Here is a 22,261-nt window from a genome sequence, read left to right on the forward strand (position 1 = left end):
GAATTGAACAAAAATCACAAGCAAAACGGCGGAAGAGGAAGACATAGATTTGCTGAAGCGAAAGTACACACCCGAGTGGGAGTGGGCTCGAGCAAGCAGCTCAAGAGCCCTGAGTATAGTATTCCTTGGGTTTTTACCGACTAAAGGAAATTGGTAACCCCCCTAGGTACCCTTTAGAGGCCTCCAATTGGTTATACCCTATGCAAATGAAGGATTGATTGGCGGCCAATCAGAGGCTGAAGTGGAGGCTTGGCCCACGGCCAATCAAAGGCTGAAGTTCTCCCTTTGATTTAATTCCAAGAAGTCAGCCATGGGTTGCCCTTAGGCTCCTTGTCTCCAGACCCTATTCTGCCTTAGTTCCGTCTTTAGAATATATTGTTAATAACTGCCTGGTAATGATATTGCCCTAGACAGAAAAATGAGTGACTTCCTGCAATGTAGCCATCTCTGAGAGTCCCTCCCTACAGCATGTCCACAGGCAGAGTGAGGATTCAGGGGTCCCCTGGCAGCTGGCAACACTGAAGAATGAGTTCGAGCTTGGAAATTGACTGTTAATCACAGCAACAATAAAACTATTATTTTTTGGCCGGGCGCGGTGGCTCAAGCCTGTAATCCCAGCACTTTGGGAGGCCGAGGCGGGCGGATCACAAGGTCAGGAGATCGAGGCCATCCTGGCTAACACGGTGAAACCCCGTCTCTACTAAAAATACAAAAAACTAGCCGAGCGAGGTGGTGGGCACCTGTAGTCCTAGCTGCTCGGGAGGCTGAGGCAGGAGAATGGCGTGAACCCGGGAGGCGGAGATTGCAGTGAGCTGAAGATTTGGCCACTGCACTCCAGCCTGGGCGACAGAGCGAGACTCCGTCTACAAAAAAAAAAAAAAAAAAAAACTATTATTTTTTAGAAATCTGATAACATTCTAGATTCCTCATTTTTTGCCCCAGTTTGTTCCTTGGTGGTGATATTCACCTTCAGCCTCAGGGTCTGGAGAAAAGAGAAGGTCTCTCAGGAATTTTAGCACTAGGGCAAATCTTACAAATGGAAAGTTGCCAAAGAGTGGGGAGAGCATTTGGAAGGCTGGCATCAGGGCTGAGAGGATGAGAGGGATAGGAGAGATAACTGAGAGAGGAGGCACAGACTCCAGGGACGGCCTGGGAATGTGCTGCATAGCACAGGCAGGAAGGGCACACAGAGGGAATGGGCAGGTTTTTGTCAGGAAACCCAGAGATACAGAGCACAAGATGGGTAGCCAGAGCCGGGATTTCACCATATTGCCCAGGCTGGTCTCCAACTCCTGGCCTCAAGCCATCCGCCCACCTTGACTTCCCAAAGTGTTGGGATTACAGGTTTGATTTAGCATGCTAGCCTTTTAATTAAGTTTTAAACCACTTTTTCTTCAAATTTGGACTTCAAAGTGAGATGAGTCACTGAGCCAGCTTTTTGATTAATTTTTTTTTATGGAATGCTTCACAAATTTGGGTGTCATTTAAACCACTTTTATGTCAAATTTGGACTGGAAAGTGAGAAGTCTCTAGGATACCTAGAATAAGGTCTTACTTGACAGTCGTCAGAAAAACACACCCTAACCTCTTCAATTTTCTGTTACAGCCCATTGGAAAATGCTGGTGTTGTCACTGTTTTTTCTGGTGTCTTCAAGGTTAACTCCGCTTTGGAAACAACTGAAGCCCTGTATTGGGAGAGTCCTAATCTGCCCGTCCACACCACTAGTGGTTGTATAGTGGGAACAGGTGGGCTTGGGAAGTAGTGGAGATTTGAACAGGGCTCAGGCCATTTGGGATCTTCTGTTGTAGGACTAGGGTTCAAGGAGGCATGACACAGGCTGCTTACACTGATACATGGTTTGTTCAACAATGGTTCTGGGCCCTGGGATCCCAGCAGAGCTCCCTGATTTCAGTCTCCTGAGGGCTCATTCAGACTTCTTATTCACATCTGACTCTGTCACCCCAGGACATGTTTCTTAGACATTTCCCAGAGCTCTCTGTATCCCAGGGTGGGAAATTCTTAGTTGCCTCCATCCTTACACAATGAACCGCCGCCTCACCCAGGATGAATGGGGCTCTGTCCCTGGTGCTGAACGCGTGCCTCTGGTAGTGTGCTGGGAGATAGATGAGTTCTCAGGCAAAGGCAGAAAACATATGAACATCAGAAGACAGACATGGAGTGAGGTGCCTCCCACCATCCAAGAGTTTCCATTATTGATTTCCTTTTAAGCTATTCACTGGGTGACAAATTTACTTGTCATCCTATATCGCCAAAGTCATTGTACAAAACATCTTTCACAGGATTTTTCACACAGGTGAGGAATGGACACTCAGACCATGTGTAGACTCTTTGCTGAGTCAAATGTCATCCTCTGCCTCCTGCTTTATTCTTAAGCTGGGAAGTTTCTCTTCATTCATTCACTTCTTTATAGATTCTCCCTTGAGGTCTTGTGAATCCTTAATTTTTCATGACCAAATACTTCCTTTTCTTTCATAACACATAGTATCTGATTTTCTGGGAAACTTTCTATTTGGCAAATATGGGACCAGGGATGTCAACGTGAGTTCTCCATGGAAAGACTGATCTCACTGATTTAGAATTTGTGGTGGTTCTTGTGATAAGATACCTGAAGAAAATATTGCTCTTACGTGACATTAAAGAAGAAAAATGTGACACTTAAGGTGAGTAAAAAGAAGGTGTGTGGTTCTCTATTCCCTGGGCATTCGTATGTAGGAACTGGATGCTAGAAAATCTTTGGCTTCACTTTCAGCTTTTGGCTCAGAGGAGGCCAAGGTGCACCTTTCTTCAGTCATCCCAAATCCGGGTTCATCCAACACCAGCTGCCACCACCATGACCCCAGTGAGATCAAAGTTCTATACCTCAGGTGCACTGGGGGTGAAATCGGTGCCACTTCTGTTCTGGCCCCCAAGATTAGCCCCTTGGTCTGTCTCCAAAAAAGGTTGGTGATGACATTGACAAGGCAATGGGTGACTGCAAGGGCCTGAGGATTACAGTAAAACTGAACATTCAAAGCAGGCCCAGATTGAGGTGCTGCCTTCTGCCTCTGCCCTAATCATCAAAGTCCCCCAAGGAACCACCAAGAGACAGAAAGAAACAGAAAAACATTAAACACAGTAGGAATATCACTTTTGATGAGATCGTCGACATTGCTCAACAGATCCAGCACCGATCTTTAGCCGGAGAACTCTCTGGAACCATTAAAGAGATCAGGGGGAATGCCCAGTCTGTGGACTGTGATGTTGACGGCCGCCACCCTTATGACATCACAGATGACAACAACAGTGGTGCTGTGGAATGCCCAGCTAGTTAAGAAGCACAAAGGAAAATATTTCAATAAAGGATCATTTGACAACTGGAAAAAAAAAAAAAAGAAAATCTTTGGCTTCATCTTGAGGGAAAGGCAAAAGATGCTACCAGCCACTTCCCCAACGCTACCTCATCACATCACTATTGTGAAACCTGAAGAAGTGGTCTTTGAGGGATTTTTCAGATTTAGCACTTCAGCAGACCCAGGGCTATCGCCTGGTCCTGAGACTCTCTGAGTATTGCTCCTACCTGCTGTGCTTGTTCCACCCACTCGGCTTGACTGCACTCGGACCACACTACCACGCCAGATCCCACACCTGCCACAGGCAAGCCAGGCATGGTGTGTGAGCAAGCAAGAGTAGGGTCTGGCCACTGTGCACAGCCAAGCACTCTGGCTGCTTCGGTGGAGTGGGCAGTTCCAGGAGCTGGCATAAATGCCATCTCCATGCAAGGCTGTGGCTGGACCAGATGTATTGCATACAGCTTCTGCTGCAGGCACCTGCATCTGGACAAGAGGAACGTGGCAGTGCCTGGAAGCTTGGAGACACCAAGAACCATAGAACCCCAAAGAGGGTGTCACAGCCCTGACTTGACAAACCCCTCGGTCTCTGGTCCTCAAAAGACTGCAGCTTTTCTCTGCTTCTTGTTACTTGTAATGTGCAGAGTGGGAGGTCATATTTCAGCCCTGTTTGTGTTACAGTTCTTTCAGGGGTTGGCACCTAAGTTCTTGTTGCAGGTAGCAGGGACCAGCCCGCATGTGTGAAGTGTGCAGGTGGAACACAGAGCACTCCACCCACCCAGGTGGATATCAGAGGATGGGCCCTCAGGCACTGGTGAGGCCCAACCCTCTCCCTCAGTGACATCTGCATTCCTAATATTCTTTTTGAACATCTGAAAGTCCACCAAATTCCTGCCTGTCATGTGGGAGAGACTCCGTGAGGCCACGTGGAAATCACACCCAGGTGTCACCCGGATAATGATTCCATCTCTTTTGCACTTATTCCAGAGGCAAAGCCCACGACAGGAGAAAACCCCAGTGCTCTCCTGTGTGCCGCGTTCCAGAAGTTCAGTCCCCCAGCAGCACTTGGGATTGTGGGAAAGTGTTTCCTGAAGCCAGCCTGGGGCATCTGGGATCAGGGGCTGCTTGCCTTTCTGGAGGGGCTCAGCTCAGGACTAAGGGGGATTCTGGGCTGGAATAAGGGTGCCTGAGTCCCGTCCACATGGTGTCTATGACCTGCAGGGGGCGCTTATGCCAGGGTCTTTCTTCCATAGAGAAAACTAGGGTGACAAAATGTAACCAATGGGAGTTGGAGTTTACTCTTATTTTCCAGGAATCCATGAGAGTCCTGTGACCCTGGAAAGAGATGGGGTCCCCAATAAGTAAGGACATGGCAGTGAGTGATGCAGCCCGGCTTCCTGTCCTCAAAGAGTTTCAGGCCCACTGTCCCTGGACAGTGACAACCCAGAGTGGGCAGCTGTCAGATGGGGGAGGCACAGGCTGCTTCTTTGGGAATTTTGATATGGGGTTTTAGTGGACCCTGCTGCTTGCGGGGAAAATTCCCCACCTTGGAACTGTAATGGATTTCAGGAGAAATGACACACAGTTGCTCATGGATATAAAATAAATTTTATAACCAAAAGAGGACCCAGTGTCAGCACTCCCCAGGAAGAAGGATTCAGGCTTGGTCCAGTGTGAAGCAAGTGTGCACTTACCCAGGTGGCTTTGCCTATTTTTGTGCATGGGCCCATGGTGAAGGTTGCTGCATGTGGGTTGGGTTTTAAGTGGTTTGAATGTCCTTCTGCTGCTGAGAGAGGGAGCACATGCTGTGCCCAGATGTGCAGTGGAGGTGACTAAGGACTGAAAAGCTGTCAATCTCCAAAATTGAATTTTCTTGCCATACAGGGAGATGAAAGGGCTACTAGAAAAGAGCTTATCTGACCCTTTGAGAAAATGAAAAGATCCCAACCCAGGTATGTGTGACTGCAAAGTCTCAGGATTGCTGAGACAGGAGCTCTTGCATCCACAGAGCCCTGGGCTGGTCCAGCTGCCCTCCCTCCCACCCAGCCTCTGACTCCCCGGCTCTGTCATCATCTCCCTCTGCTGATTTTTCTTCCCAGCCTGACTTAACTGCCCTGAGAGACCAGGACCAAGGCCAAGGACGGCCGGCTGGGCTCCTCCCTCCCCAGAGACGCCAACCCAACCCCACCCTGAGGAATGTGCTTCTCCTTGGCACTGGCTAGTCTCCAGGCCTAAATTCAACCCTCTTTGTAGCAGGCCAAATGCCAAGCGCAATCTCAGCCTGCCCAGGAAGGACCTAGGACTGAGACTGTGAGCTCTCAACTTGTTTTTCTGGGGCAACATACCAGGGCAGCTAGTCAGTGATTTTAGGAAAGACGAGGTAAGCCTGTGCCCAGAGGATTTTTCCTTCCAGTGTTTAGTAGCTGTTTGGCTGTGGCTCACTAGGAAAAACTCACATCATATTATATCTGACTGACACACAGCCCAAAAGAAAGTTGAATTAAACACTGATGAATAAGATACTGTAGTGTGCACATTCCTCTATTCTTTATTGATGCTGGTTTAATGTCTTGGATACCCATGGTGACAAATAAATTGGTTCACAACCTGAAAAAGTGTCATAATCCCCGTGTTGGAGACCACTGCTCCACACGGCAGCTGCAGGAGAGGGGAGGCCTGAAGGCAGAGTGAGAAATGGGGTCGGGGATGTGCGTGCTTATCCCATCCACCCATGAGAGCGAGTGGGCCTGCAGGACTCTGGAAATTGCATGAGTATTTCTGCTCCATCAGCCTCCTGCCTGGTCTCCTGCTCCCATGTCAATCCTCCCAACCAGCCTCCTCCCAACAGAAGGACACACGGATTTTCCTGAATCACAATCTGATTACTTCTCTCCCCTGCTTAGGGACTGCCTGTAGCTTAGGAGCACTGAGAAGAAAGACCAGATCTCACCGAGGCTCATAAGGGGAGATGGACAGGGGAAGTGATGGGAATGGTGGGAGCTTCCATGGCCTCCCTGGACTCCAGAGCCTCTCCGCATCTCCATGTGTTCAGCAGCTAGGAAGTTCAATTCTTCTTGTTCAGGAGTTTTTAGGCCAGGCGCAGTGGCTCACACCTGTAATCCCAGAACTTTGGGAGGCCGAGGTGGGTGGATCACCTGAGGTCAAGCGTTCAAGACCACGCTGGCCATAATGGGGAAACCTTGTCTCTACCAAAAAATACAGAAATTAGCCGGGCATGGTGGCGGGCGCCTGTAATCCCCGCTACGCGGGAGGCTGAGGCAGGGAGAATAGCTTGAACCTGGACGGCGGATGTTGGAGTGAGCCAAGATCATGCCACTGCACTCCAGACTGGGTGATAGAGCAAAACACTGTCTCAAAAAAAAAAAGGGTTTTTATACTTTGGTCTGTATTGCCTCCCCATCATCACCTTTCTTGGAGGTTAGAGGGTGACACTGAAGGTTCCTTCCCTCTAATCCTCAAATATTTTGGTCTTTCTTCTGGTTACTGCCCTGATGCTGAGGCTACCTGGGGGCCCTCCTAAGGCATATTTTTAGCCTGAGCTCCTGCTGTGTGATCTGAAAGAGGCTCATTGGGATGAACAAAAGACACTCCTATCACTTAGGAAATTCCAAGTTTGGCGTCATAATAGGAAGAGGGCCAAAGAACAAACATTTTCATATCACAGCCCACCTGGTAAGCCATGGGTTCATCAGATTGGATCCCCCTTGCTCTGCCAAATTTGCAGCACTCATGAGTTACCAATCCCAAGGGAGGACTCCCATTGCAGGGAGGATGGCAAAGGCTAACCACCCGGAATACAGGTCTGAACACTTCAGCCACTGCATCTTGGGCTATACTCTGACTACACTGAGTGCGGTGAACAGAACACCCACAACCACAGCCAGTTTGACAAAGCAAGTTCATTACTTATAGACAGGCAGCAAGGGACAGTAAAAGCGTAGGATTCATGACTCACTGGTCTCCCAAGGCTCAGGAGCACTGCCAAGGGCAGACAGAGTCTCCCGTGCTTGCCCCACTTGCACCATAGCTGAGGACTCAGCAGTGAGCTCTGGGTTTTATGTGTGGTGAACATGCCCTGGGCAAGTGTTACCGGACATCCCCTCTAGAAGGGATGGGAATGAGGCCAGGGCTGTCCTGGGCAATTTCTCTTTAGTTCAAGTTGTTGCATTCTCTGGGAAGAATAGAAACAAAGCCCAGGCACTTTCAGGCAATGATTCCTTTCTTAGGATGGTGCATTCTGATATAGTTTGGCTCTGTGTCCCCAAACAACTCCTCTCAAATTGCAATCCCCACGTGTCAGGGAAGGGATCTGGTGGGAGGTGATTGGATCATGGGGGCAACTTCTCTATTGTTGTTCTCGTGATAGTGGTTGAGTTCTCATGAGATCTGATGGTTTAAAAGTGTGTGGCAGTTGCCTGCTCCCTCTCTTTCTCTCCAGCCCCCATGGAAGATGTGCCTTGCCTTCTCTTCACCCTCTGCCATGATTGTACATTTCCTGAGACCTCCTTAGTCATGAAAAAGTGTGAGTCAATTAAACCTCTTTCCTTTATAAATTATCCAGTTTCAAGTCATTCTTTTTTTTTTTGAGATGGAGTCTCGCTCTGTCGCCCAGGCTGGAGTGCAGTGGTGCGATCTTGGCTCACTGCAAGCTCCGCCTCCCAGGTTCATGCCATTCTCCTGCCTCAGCCTGCTGAGTAGCTGGGACTACAGGCGCCTGCCACCACGCCTGGCTAATTTTTTTTATTTATTTATTTTTTATTTTTTAGTAGAGACGGGATTTCACTGTGTTAGCCAGGATGGTCTCAATCTCCTGACCTCGTGATCTGCCCGTCTCATCCTCCCAAAGTGCTGGGCTTACATGCGTGAGCCACCATGCCCGGCCCAGGTCATTCTTTATAGCACCATGAAAATGAACTAATACGCATTTCTAGTGCATTCTACAGTGATTCTGGGAACTCTGGGCAAGAAGAAAGGTGGGAATGCCAGAGTCATCCAATGCTTGTCTTCTGGTGCCCTCCAGGAAGCCATTTCTGGTACCCTGGGCACTGCTCCCAGCCTTACTCACCCTGGGTCATCACTGGAGAGGTGTCTCTGTCCTCCCTGGACTATGATAACCAGGAGGGCAGGACCTGGAACTAAGTCACAATTGTGGCCATAGCATCGACTGGCACACAGTAAGTGTACAGGGTATATTAAATGAATGAATGAAAAAAGTGAATTGATGATGAAAGTCCTATGTTCAAGGTGTGTCTCACTCAACCCGTCTGTCCTGTCATGGTGACTTGGTGAGACTTGCTGCCTGCAGGTCTTCAAACCTCCCTCTCTTCCAGACAGCCCCAGGGCTTCCCTGTGAAGCTGATTCTCAGCTGTGCCCTACGGAGTCAGATGCACGGGGAAGGTCTAAGGCTGGATTCCACAGCCCACCTTTTCTCTGCTTAGCCCTCCTAACACAGGACACAGCCACATGCAGGGCTGCAGGAGCCCAGGCTGTCAACAGCATCAACCACCTGCTAGGAGAGGCTAAGGACGAGTGAGACTCAGAGCCTTCCAGCTTACTACGTTTATAAATCCCTTGACTGAAACTATTAGGAAAAATAGTTGTGACATCATCACGTGGGTTACACACAGTCACAAAGAAAAGGGAAAGCAAAAATTGACAAGAGTGTGTCAGCCTCCCTAAGGGGAACATCTCCAGATTTGGATCCCAAATGACTTTTTTCAGAGGAAACCCCCCTTCCTTCTCCTCAGAACAAGCACATTCATTCACACAGGAAGGAGATTAAATTCCTGTGGAGCAGAGGAGGAAAAACCTTTTCACAGAGGAGATTCTGTGGTTTTAACTGTCCTGGGGCCATCATGTATTTGAGAGTCTGGAAATAATTATATGGTTTTTTGCCCACATTATCACAGATAATTGCAAAATATTGTGAAATGCCACTAAATGGCACACTTGAAAACACGCACACATACACACATGAAAAGTTAAGGAAAAATGTATATTTAACTGGTGGAGAGTGTTGGGGGAGAAGAAAAAGAACAGTCCAGACCTCTGGTGCTGAATGGTCTGCTCTGGTTCAACTAACAGTAAAGCCCTCAGTCAGTTTGGTCACTGAAAAGACTTGATCACTTCCTGTTGACGATCAGAAACCACAGCAGAGACCTGATTTTTGAGTGTCTGCCTTAACAGAAAAGCCACAAAGAACCACAATAACAGCATGGCAGATGACAATCACGGTGCTGTCAGGAGGTAACAGGTGACTGATCTCAGCCTTGATGTTCAGGAAGATTTCAGAGGGTGGGCGACATTTAAGTGAAAGATGAAGAATGAAGAAGGATGGAATATTGGGTGCAGAAGCAGGGGTGACGCTGTGGCTCTCCCAAGGAGCTGTGTTAAGCCAAGGGCAGTGAGAGCCAGGGAGGTTGTGCAGGATGTGGGTGTGGACACTTGGGATCCAGCTTACATCTTCAGGAGCTTCTGGTCTGCAGAGGCTGGAAGCTTCATGCTTTCCTTCTGAGAAGAGCTTGCAGCTGGGATTCTGGATGCATTTGAATCTCTGGACAGCACAGCCATAGTGTCTCTTGGTGTAGCCACAGGAACATCTCATGTCCAGGTGATGGCCCTGAATTGCTGAGACACTATTCTAGCCACAGAACCGGCATCCGGATCTTGAGTCTCAGCTCGGTAAATTGTTCTAGCTTCATTCCTGGCAGCAAATCCTGGGGCCTCTCCTCCAGCCCCTCCTATGACATGGAGGCTCTTAATTCACTGGTCTGCATCATGTGAAGGATCCTGCCAGAGCAGGGACCAGGCTTTGGTCAACAGAAACCCCCTTGCAGGGAGCTTCTGAAATCCCAACATTGTGTTTGGAGAAAATGACTCACACAGACTCCTCCTTGTCAACCAGCAGCGGAGGGGCCTCTGGCCTGGGGAAACCCGGCCTTCCTTCTACATACCTGACATACTTGCACACCTGAAATTCCACCTCATTCCTGCCTGTTTCCTTGCAGGGCTTCCCTGAGGGCAGATGGAAAGGAAACCCCAGAGCTGCCAGGAGGGAGATTCCTTCTATTTTTTCTTGGAGTAAAAGGGCAAACGGGGGGAGCTGCTGACAGCAGGAAATGCCAGCATCTTCTGGGGTTTCACATTCCAGAAGCCGAGATCTGCCAGCCCTGCTCGGGAGCCCTGGGAACATCAGCCCTGGGTGTCCTCCAAGAGTGTCTGTGAACAGGGCCTTCCTGCCCTTCCCAGAGGGGCCAGGCCTGGGGAGCTTGGCAGCCCTTGGGTGGGAGGTCAGGAGACCCGGGTTTCCTGGCCCAGCCTGTGTCACTGACAACCACCAGCAGAACCTCAGCCCGTGTCTTGCTTGGATTCAGGAAGTGGGTGAGAGAGGGACAGCGATGGTTGTTTGAGGTCAGGGTTTACATTTACTGTCCAGACACCTGGGATCTTCTCTAGACACTGGAGGACAGGCTTCCACCGGGAGATCCTGGTCCCGCCTCACACAGCTGGGCCCCCAGGCAGAAGACAGACCCGTGCCCAGACACGGATGCCCCACAGTGGGCACATTAGGAAGGGGGATTCTGAGGGACTGGTGGCGGGATTGGACATGGCTGTGCGCACAGCCTCTTCTGACATCTGAGGAAGGGGCAGGGTCAGGGTTTGAACCCAGGGCTGACTGACCCTAAAGCCTCATCATGTCTAGTCAGGGGCTCTTGGTGTCCAGGGAGCCCTGGACGGGCGCCCACTGGCCTCACACTGTCCCAGCCTCTGAGGCCCCCATGCTCTGCTAAAATCTCCCTCCACCTTTGAGACGTTGGGCTGACTCAGCTGCTCTGAGAGACCAGGCTCAGGCCAGGAAAGAGCAGCTGGTCTCCTCCCTCCTCAGAGATGCCCACCCTGCCCCTGCCCCGGGGAAAGTGCTCTACTCTCTCACTCTGGCTCATATGCAGGAAGCCTTGCCTCTTCTTGGTAGAGACAGTAAGACCTAGTGCAGGGCTCCACTGCAGCCTCCCAGAAAATGCCTGGAACCAAGGACCTGAAAACCATACCCCTTTATGGACGACATCAAAGGGGAGACATGTCAGTGACTTAGAGAGGAAGGAGATGATCCTGGAGGCTTCTGTGCTCCCAAGTGTCCTCACCATTTGGCTGTGACTCCCTCCAGAAACTAGATATCTAGTTCTAGATATATGCTATGCTATCATGTAATAATATCATGACAGAACAATATAATAATATTCTATCATTACTTGGAATACACACAGTCCCAATAAGAGGGTCCTAAACAGGCTGGGCACAGGAGCACACACCTGTAATCACAGCACTTTGGGAGGCTGAGGTGAGCAGATCACTTGCGTTCAGAAATTCAAGACCAGCCTGGCCAATACGGTAAAACCCTATCTCTATGGAGAATACAAAAATTAGCTGGGCATGGTGGCGGGCATCTGTAACCCCAGCTACTCAGAAGCTGAGGAAGGAGAATCGCTTGAACCTGGGAGGCAGAAGTTGCAGTGAGCCAAGGTCGTGCAACTGCACTCCAGCCTGGGTGACAGAACCAGACTCCATCTCAAAAATAAATAAATAAATAAATAAACAATTTTTTTTTTTTTAAGAAAAGAGTGTCATAAACAGTTGAGCACAGCATTCTGGTAAATGCACACTGCCTCATTTTCTAACCCTTTTTTTTTTTTTTTAATTAAAAACAACACTGTTTATGCCCAGCTGCACTGGTTTTCCACACTACTAGTACATACTAATCTGTGTCCTGGAACACACTGCTGTACCCACAGCAGCAAGGAATGCAAGCCAATGGAGCAGACAGGGACATGGTGCTGGAAGCAGGGTTTGCTCTGCCCTGGGTGAAGGTGGTGCTGAGCACTCTGGTCTTTATTGAGGTCATTTCTGCTGCAGCCTCTTCCCTTGTCTCCTGCCTCCAGAGAGAACCCCTGTCCATGCTCCCCAGGAATACAGATGCAGGATCTTCCACACACACAAACCTGATGACATCCATGCCTTGCTGGCACCCAGCCATGGTGCCTAGAGGGTGACAGGTCACCTTGCCTGGCCGGGAGGAGAATGGCTTGTTCATGCCAGGTGTGGCCTGTGAGCTTGAGCTGAGGAACTCCTGCAGAACCTCAGAGGGGCTCACAGAACTGACCCAAAACAGCTCCTTCCCCTCTGTCCTCACATCCTGACCCAAGATGGCTCTTCTCAGGAAAAATCACAACCCATCCCTCTGAAAAAGCACATTAAGGAAAAAGGCCTTTGAGAATCTCAGGAGGGCTGTGGAATTTCTCCACCAGAATTTCAGAGTGATAATGACACTGAACACAGGAACCAAAACAACCAAAATCAGGAGTTTTATTCTCCTACCTTCTCTTTCTCTCTCTCTCCTCTCACTGTCATGCACTTCATGAAGACACTGACTTTGCGTTTTCTACTCAGCACTGCATCACCAGTGTCTGACACAAAGCCTGGGGCATGTGAGCTTCCAAGTGGACCTGTCCTGGATAAATGACCATTAATGAGACAGAGAAGGAGGTGAAGAGCCCCCAGAGGAGTGTGAGTCCCGGGGGTCCAGCCAGCTCCACTCCCATCTTTCAAACCTGTGAAAGTCAGGTGCCTGAGTTTCACAGTCTCTCCCACCCGAGTGCCTTGAACTCCAGGTGACTGAGCAGTTACTGGATTCTTGACCATGCATTTCGGTTGTGAGGTCAGGACCTAACGGGCCCCCTTGGAAAGATGTCATGGGTTAGCAATGTCCCAAGGAAATTGGGGAAATTCATAGCTCAGTAGGATCCAGTGGAATTGCTGTGCGGACGTGTGAGTATGGGAGAGTGTTAATGGAGGAGCATCCTGCACCTTCCTATTTGCAGGAGGACTCAGGGTGGGGAATGACATTGGGGCACGTAGCACAGGGAAGATGAAGGGCACACCGCTTCTCTCCTGAGAACAAAGGTGAGATTAAAGCTACAATGACACGTACCCTGCCTGGCACCTCTCCTGCCCAAAGACCCAGCCTGTCTCTGCAGGACTTGCAGGAGGGCAGGACATGCTATGACATCACCAGCTCCACTAGAAATATGGGATAAAAGGAGTGGCTGAGATCTGCTGATCACCTGCTCACTCCACTGCAGCCACCCCAGATCCATGGCTTCCCGAGGCTGCATCCTGGGTAAGGAGGACAGGACCCCATTCCTACCCGAGCCCATCTCCCATCTCAGCCACCATCAGGGCTCGCTTCCCACCCCAAACTACACCTCATCCCTGCTGCCATGCCCAGCCAAATCTCCAGGTGTGAATTGCTCACAGCAATTTCCCATCCACAGTTCCCAGATTAGCCCCATCCACAGCCCTGTTTCAGTTCCTGAACTGCTCAAAGCCATACCGAGCCCTGGTTCCACCCAATCTTCTTCTAAATGTCGATGCCAGTCGTATCTGTGGCTGTCCACTCATCCCATCTTCCCTTTCCCTTTCCCACAGCTGTCTTCGCCATTTTCTTCATCTCCAGGGTCCTCTGCTCACACAGAGCCCCAGGTGAGCCCAGGAGGGATTGGGAAGCTGGGGGAGGGGTACACCTTCCAGGGGACCCCAGGCTGGGACTCACCTGCCACCACCACCTGGATCTCACCAGCTCTGTCTCCTCCAGTGGCCCCCATGACTCCCTACCTGATGCTGTGCCAGCCGCACATGAGATGTGGAGATAAGTTCTACGACCCCCTGCAGCACTGTTGCTATGATGATGCCGTCGTGCCCTTGGCCAGGACCCAGAGGTGTGGAAAGTGCACCTTCAGAGTCTGCTTCGAGCAGTGCTGCCCCTGGACCTTCATGGTGAAGCTGATAAACCAGAACTGCGACTCAGCCCCGACCTCGGATGACAGGCTTTGTCGCAAGTGAGTCCTGTCCCCTCCATGGGATTGTGGGTGCAGGGGAGCTGCATGCCTGTTCTGCCCTGGGTGGAGCCCCCATTCTCCTTGTCTCCCTGTCTCTGCCTGCTGCCTCTATTCAATCCACCTCTCCCTTTCCCTACGCCTGTGTCTCTTTCTCCATCTGTTTTTATTTCCCTCTCAGAATCTCACTCTTTCTACCCCGCTGTCCTCTCCTCCTGGCTCTCCTGTCCTCCTTTCTGCCCATGTTCAGTCTTGCCCCGATCTCTGGCCATCTCTGTCCTGCTCAGTGTCTCTCTGTCACTCTCTCCATTGTCAGCTGATGGAGCATCAAGGGAATGATAACTCCTGGATTCTCCTTCCTGGATGGGCCTGGAGAAAGAGGCTGGTGTTACCTGAGATCTGGGATGCTGAGTGGCTATTTGGGGGCAGGAGACTGCCCGCTTCATTCTGTGGCCTGTCTGAGGTCCACCCTGCAGCTGTCCTGAGGAGGCCCACAGGTCCCCTTCTAGGATTCTGGACAGCATGAGATGCGTGTGCTGATGGGGGCCCAGGGACTCTGACACCTCATGATGACCCCTATGGCTAACATCAACCAGGCACCACCCCAAGGCTGGCTGGGGAACCCTTCACCCTTCCGTGAGATTTTCCATTCCCTTAAGTTCTCTTCTCTCCAGGAGCAAAGCACAGGACCATAATAAATTTATGTACATTGTAAATTAATGCTGTAGAATTCATGAATTAGAGAGCTTGGACGGTTAAAAGGGGTTACAAAGGGTGACCTGGGGCCCCTTCTCTCTGTCACCCTGCGGCATCTTGGCCTTTCCCTTTGTTCTGCTCATACACACACTTATTTTTTCTTTCTCCATTTATTTTTTAAATGTATTATTTTGTTATTCGTGCTTGGTGACTAGGGCCCTGGCCACCCCTGGGACAGGGGTCACCCTACTACACCAGCCTCCACCACCCTATGGCTCCCTGAACCCAGTCCCAGGATCGGGAGCAGCCCAGGTTGGGTGGGGAGGAGGTGGGGATCGAGGGAGGGCTTCGGAGAGGCACTCCCTGTCCCACACCAGTTCTGGGACAGAACAGGATCCGGCTGTTTATTCTCGATGTCCATTAAGGAGATGCAGACAGACTGGGAAAGAACGGAGGTTCTTTCTGCAACCAGTTTTGGGGAGAAGGTCGGAGTAGCTTACCAGACCAACTCAAAGTTACAAGCTTCTTTTTCTAGTGCTTATATACATTCTAAGCTCCATGCCTATGTGCGGAGTGCACCTGCAAGACAGCGTATTTTTCATTCTACAAATATCTAAACTTTAAGTAGTGACTAGAGTCTGGAAAGCTTTCTCCAGCGTCTTGGAAAGTTTCTTAATCTTAAATGGACCCTAGTATGAGGAATATGTGAAAGAATGCTATTATTATTTGATCAGACTTTAGGATCTGACAAAACCCAGCTGGGGGCTTAATGGGCTTGTTTTCTCATTCCCGCCCTAGTCCCCAGGCACTAGTTTTTCCAGTTCTATAATGTTTAATGTGTGCATTCATCAAATTAAAGTTTAGTGGAAACTGACTCTTCTGGTCGCTAACAGAAACCTGACCTGCCACACACCTGTCCCAGGCATGCGTCCCCTGGGATCGTGGAAAACCCACTGGGCAGGTCCAGGGCCCAGAGATGCCACACTTAGTCTTGACTTTGGGCCAAAGCTGGAGCCTGAGCAGGAGTGGGTGGGGCAGGAAGCGGAGGGTGTGGGCCGTGGAGGAGCCCCCGGGGTTGGAAGGAGGAAGCAAAGGCCAGGCCAAGGCACCTGAAGCACATTCTTCAGGCCCTGTGCCAGGGACAAACCCTCGTGCCCAGTGCTGATGTGGAATAGATTGCAGGGAGCAGGCCACGCTGCTGCTTACCCGACCCAGAAGCAACTTCCTTAGGGAGGGTTCAGCCCTAGGGTCTCCATCAACCTGGATTCCCTGAAATCAAAGAAGCCACCACCTTTCTGGGTCCTGTTTCCCAGGGCCAGGGGGTCTGCACAGCGCCCAGACCTGCGTCCACGGGCTTCAGTCACCCGAGGCCACCCCAGGCTCCCAGACTGCCCCATGGCTTCCTGGGCAGATTCTGACTCAAAGGGTTCCATCATCGCCCCACAGGCGGCAGCATCGCCTCAGTGGCCCCAGACGGGCCCAGTGGCCAGGTGTCTGCACCTGCGGGAACTCTGGACCCAGCACATAACAATGGCAGCAATCTGACATCACAGGGCAAATGCCCTGTCTCACAGGCCTAACCCTAGCTCAGGGCTTATCAGTGGGCGCACACCCACTGCTGGGTGAGCTCTGCCTCCCCATGCTAGGATTCTGCAGGGCGTAAGGGCTGTGCTGACGCCTAGAGAGCGACAGACCCACACCACCTACAGGGCAGCTGCTGCTTCATCCTCCACAGTGAGCGTCCTAAACCTTCACCCTGTCCACATGCGACTCTCCCTGCCTCCATTCTCCCCACCCATGAAATGATCTCATCTGGATATTCCAGTGGAAAACTAAAAAGTTTTAAGTGACTGCAGGAGAACAGGACAGAGGCGGGTCTCCCAGCTCAGACCCCGCCCTGGACGCCCCCACGGAAGCAGCACAGCACGATGTAGGTGCCCAAGGCACTGCGTGTGCGCGGAGAGGCCTCGTTCAGCCCCGCCCCTCTTAAACCCGGTATCCTCAGGTGTCTGGGTCCTGCCCCATACGGGCCCTCTAGACCCACGGGTCCAGATCCCCCACCTTCCCCCAACACGAGGTATTGACATCAAAGCATCACCTCCTCTGGTACATGAATCTGAAACACAGACCACACCTTACATCAACGTGGTGAATCCCTCCTTGGACCTCAGTCCAACAAGCCCAGAGTCGAGGCTCTGGGTTCCCGCCCAAATGTCGCGCATGCGCACAGAAGACACCTGGCGTCGCCTCTAAGGGACAGGAATCCCGGGCTTCCCAGAATCACTAGGTCTGCTTTAAATAGCATCAAATAAATTAGAAAAGAAAGAAAGTGCTATAAAGTTCGCGGTGGCTCAAGCCTGTAATCCCAGCACTTTGGGAGGCCGAGACGGGCGGATCACGAGGTCAGGAGATCGAGACCATCCTGGCTAACACGGTGAAACCCCGTCTCCAAAAAAAAAAAAAATAAAATTAAAAAAAAAAATAAAGTTCGGCCAAGGTGATGAATTTTTCAGAGGTTGTATCGGTCCTGTCTCGTGAAGGGAGTGAAGGAGTTTTCTTTGAACATCCATGAGGATGAAGAACAGTCTCTGAGGTGACGGTACCAAGTCACCAATCACCTCCCAGGGATCCTCTCATCCGATCCTCACAGTAGCGCTGCATAGTCGGACCTCATCACCCACATTCCACCAAGAGGAAGTTGAAGTCCGGGGCCTTCATCCACTCATGTCCTCCAGATCCCTGGCACCCATCCTGGGCCCCACCCCATCATCCAGGCCTTGGACCTTCGACCTGGGGAGGGTACCTCTCTCCTCCATGAGCCGTCCTGGGCCTGAAGAGGTATCCAATAAACAAGAAAGCAGAACAGAAAGAGCTGTGATGGAGTGGATCTTATGTACTAAGAATAAAATTATTTTGAGAAATTTCTGGGTCATGTATTTACCCACAGAAAAACAGAAGCTAACACACACACACACACACACACACACACACACAGAGGCTGTCACGTGTCCTCAGTACAAAGGGCCTTGAGCAAGACCATTGCTGACCCCACACTTAGCCTGACTGTGATCTTACTGTGATCAGCACATCCCATCAGTGTGGCAACAGGTGTGGCCAGCGTGGCAACCAGGTCTCTTCTTCAGATTTGCTCTTTGTTTCTGAATAGCCACCGTCAGAACAGGCACCCTCCTAGAAGTCACTTGATTAAAAATTTCCTTTTGGGTATTTAGGTTGATGTTCTATCAATCAGTTAAAGTGTAAATGTAAATTTAATATAAAAGTGTAAATTACAGCTCTAATTAATGATGATGGTGAATTTTACTAACTATAGCTATGAAAATATTCCAATAGATAAAAATAGTGCTAAAATGTACAGTTATTACAAGAGTAATTACTTTAAGATAAATTTTATAATTTTTGGTCTAATAAATCTTCATAAAATATACATGATCATGAAGCACACCAGTAGAATTAATCCTAATATTTATAGCAATACTTGGTGTGCTATCTTTCATAAAAAATATCATTGATAGTAAAAAAAAAAAAATAGAAATCGGCCAGGCGCGGTGGCTCACGCCTGTAATCCCAGCACTTTGGGAGGCCGAGGTGGGCGGATCCCAAGACCATCCTGGCTAACACTGCGAAACCCCATCTCTACTAAAAATACAAAAAAATTAGCCGGGCGTTGTGTCAGGTGCCTGTAGTCCCAGCTACTCGGGAGGCTGAGGCAGGAGAATGGTGTGAACCCGGGAGGCGGTGGAGCTTGCAGTGAGCCGAGATCAGCCACTGCACTCCAGCCTGGGCGACAGAGCGAGATTCTGTCTCAAAAAAAATTAGTAATAATAACAAAGAGATGATGAAATTTTAAAATTCTATTTAATTTTGAGTTGTTTAATTTTCATTTAGGGCATGACTATCTGAAGTAATAAATTTTGGGAGGCATTAATATGAGATGACTTATGTCTCCCCCTAAATTCATGTGTTGAAGTCCTAACCCCAGTTATCTCAGAATATAACTGTATTTGGAGACAAGGCCTTTGAAAAGGTGATTACGGTAAAATGACGTCATATGAGTGGGACCTAATCCAACCTGACTGGTGTCCTTATAAGAGGAGATTAGGCCGGCTGCGGTGGCTCACGCCTGTAATCCCAGCACTTTGGGAGGCCGAGGTGGGCGGATCACGAGGTCAGGAGATCGAGACCATCCTGGCTAACACGGTGAAACCCCATCTCTACTAAAAATACAAAAAAATTAGCCGGGCGAGGTGGCGGGTGCCTGTAGTCCCAGCTACTCGGGAGGCTGAGGCAGGAGAATGGCATGAACCCGGGAGGCAGAGCTTGCAGTGAGTGGAGATCGCGCCACTGCACTCCAGCCTGGGCGACAGAGCGAGACTCTGTCTCAAAAAAAAAAAAAAAAAAGAGGAGATTAGGGCGCACACACACACAGAGGCCATGTGAGGACACAGGGAGGAGTGGGCCATGGATAAGCCAAAGATAGACCCTAAGAAGAAACCATCCGGCCAACACCTTGATCTCATACATCTGGCTTCCAGAACTGTGAGGAAATGAATTTCTCCTGTTCAAGCCACCCCTCTGGCACCACTGGTTATGGCAGTCCTGGGGGATTAACACAGGCATAAGGAAAATGAAGGATGTAAGAGTCAGAGAAAGGAAGAAAATCAAATATACTTTCTCCTCATACAATTTTCAAAATTATGGACTTTAGGAAAACACTTTTTGGGAAACTATTCTAAACTGGGTGTTTGGCGTTTTGTTCTAAACTGGGTGTTTAGTGACTAGGTACTTTCTTTTCTTTTCTTTTTTTTTTTTTTTTTTTTTTTTTTTTTTTTGAGACGGAGTCTGGCTCTGTTGCCCAGGCTGGAGCGCAGTGGCCGGATCTCAGCTCACTGCAAGCTCCACCTCCCAGGTTCACACCATTCTCCTACCTCAGCCTCCCGAGTAGCTGGGACTACAGGCGCCTGCCACCTCGCCCGGCTAGTTTTTTGTATTTTTTTCAGTAGAGACGGGGTTTCACTGTGTTAGCCAGGATGGTCTCGATCTCCTGACCTCGTGATCCACCCGTCTCGGCCTCCCAAAGTGCTGGGATTACAGGCTTGAGCCACTGCGCCCGGCCGGTACTTTCTTCTCTTTCATAACACATGGTATCTGATTTTCTGGGAAACTTTCTATTTGACAAACGTGTGATCAGGGATCTCTACCTGAATTCTCCACGGAAAGACTAATCTCATGGATCTAGAATTTGTGGTGGCTCTTGTGATTCGATACCTGAAGGAAATATTGCTCTTATGTGACATTAAATAAGAAAAATGTGACACTTACAGCAAGTAAAAAGATGGCGTGTGGTTCTATACTCATCGGGCATTTGTATGCAGGAACTGGATGCTAGAAATCTTTGGCTTCATCTTGAGGAAAAGGCAAAACTTTGAGAATGCCTGTGGAGGGGCCAGAGGAAATGAAATGGCTTTAAGTGTTTCCATCACAGACATCATGTCAGGGATAAAACCTATCATTGTCATGCTGACAAGCACTAAAAATAGAAGTATGTCGTAGCTCTGTTCAGATTCTCATCCAGAAATCATCTTAGATTCACGTCCCAGCTCTGCCAGACACTAACAGGGATAATGAGTGGCCCGTCTCCATAAATTCCCTCCTACTTCTTCAGAATTCATGCCACTTCCTTTCCACGTGCTTCTACTTCCCTACTTGTACGGGAAGGATCCAAATAGTCTTGGGCTCATGACATTTTAGAAAAGTTCAAATGGATACATGTATCCACAGTGCTGAGAACAGGGCCAGGGCCAAGGACTGCTCAGAGGTGCCCGGTGTTATCACCCTACCTGGAGCTCAGCCCTGAGGGATTTAACCCTCTGCCTCTCCACACCTCCTGCCCCTCCTCACTTCACCCCAGTCTCAGTGCCTCTCTCTGTCCCATGACGTGATCACTGCTCTCTGCCTCAGGGCCTTTGCTTTTGCTGTTTCTCTTGCCTGAAATTCTCTCCTCCATGGGCCAGGCCACAGATGGTTCTGAAGGTCTCAGCATCAATGTTGCCTTCTCCAAGGGACCTTCTGGAACACATCGCTCACCTACCACCAACTGCAGGTTTCTACTGCTGTAACTTTTTTCCCAGTACTTTACACAAACATGGATTGATTGTGACAGACCTGTTTCCCGCTCTGTATTGTGAGAACTGTGAGGTGAGGAACTCAGCATGAGTAACTCGTAGCTGAGAAGTGATGCCTCAATTTTCTCATCTGTAAAATAGAACAAACAATGGCACGGGACTCCCGGGGCTTTGTAAAGTCAACGCTGATGATGTATTAAAGCTCGTTGTCGCCGTGTCTGGCAAATGGCACACTCTGGAGATGTGGTGTTGGTTCTTAGCGGTATTAATGTTTATCATGTGAACCCAGCACTGGTGACTTTTCTCTCCCCAGCGCAGGGGACTCCTCTTAGGTTCACACTCAGAGCAGCCTCACTCCACCCGGCGCTGTGCACCACGCCCACCAGGAGGCTCGTGTGCCCGACCTCCCTGCATGTGGAGGGGACAGGACTCAGGCTCATGGCTGAAGCCACTTCCTGAAGCCAATTCCATCCTTAAGGAGGGCAACCTGCTCCCTGTCCCACATCCTGGTGGGTTTGCTGCAAGTACCTGGAGCCTTGTGATTGTGACGGGATTTTTATGCAGTGACTCCTGGAGAACCTGGGTGTTAATGTGGAAAATTGCATATATGGGGCCAAAGGATATGACATGCTGCCTCTGGATGCCAGAGAAGGGCCCCATAGCCACACTTTTTTCCCCTCCCCAAACCCCAAGCTCCTATAACTGCTGTAAATACAACATACAACTTGGAAAACTGCTTTCGGCTTTACCTCCTGATAGTGATAAGGGCCCAAGGAGATGAAATTTCTCTAAGAGGGCACAGAGGGTGAGCCTGGGAATTGTGCCTGCTTGATATTGGCATAGGGATAATGGGTGGCCCATCTCCATAAATCCTGTCATACTTCTTCAGAACCATAAGAAGAGGACCAGGCCGGGCACGGTGGCTCACGCCTGTAATCCCAGCACTTTGGGAGGCCGAGGCGGGCGGATCACGAGGTCAGGAGATCGAGACCATCCTGGCTAACATGGTGAAACCCCATCTCTACCAAAAACACAAAAAATTAGCCGGGCGTGGTGGCAGGCACCTGTAGTCCCAGCTACTTGGCAGGAGAATGGAGTGAACCCGGGAGGCGGAGGTTGCAGTGAGTCGAGATCGCACCACTGCACTCCAGCCTGGGCGACAG

The 22,261-nt window shown here is 49.9% G+C and overlaps 1 protein-coding gene and 1 pseudogene across 1 annotated transcript; both read left to right on the plus strand.

The window, feature by feature from the left end:
* The first annotated feature begins 2,043 nt into the window (after positions 1-2,043).
* LOC104673489 lies at positions 2,044-3,376 on the plus strand (annotated as a pseudogene).
* A 10,143-nt stretch (positions 3,377-13,519) lies between these two features.
* Positions 13,520-14,867, plus strand: IGFL1 (IGF like family member 1). Its single transcript, XM_030913634.1, has 4 exons — positions 13,520-13,544; positions 13,853-13,906; positions 14,019-14,262; positions 14,576-14,867. Exons 1-4 carry the CDS (start codon positions 13,520-13,522, stop codon positions 14,577-14,579), a joined length of 327 nt encoding a protein of 108 aa, XP_030769494.1. The 3' UTR covers positions 14,580-14,867.
* The last annotated feature ends 7,394 nt before the right edge of the window (positions 14,868-22,261 follow it).

This window comes from Rhinopithecus roxellana, chromosome 12, assembly GCF_007565055.1.
Source record: "Rhinopithecus roxellana isolate Shanxi Qingling chromosome 12, ASM756505v1, whole genome shotgun sequence".
Lineage (NCBI taxonomy): Eukaryota > Metazoa > Chordata > Mammalia > Primates > Cercopithecidae > Rhinopithecus > Rhinopithecus roxellana.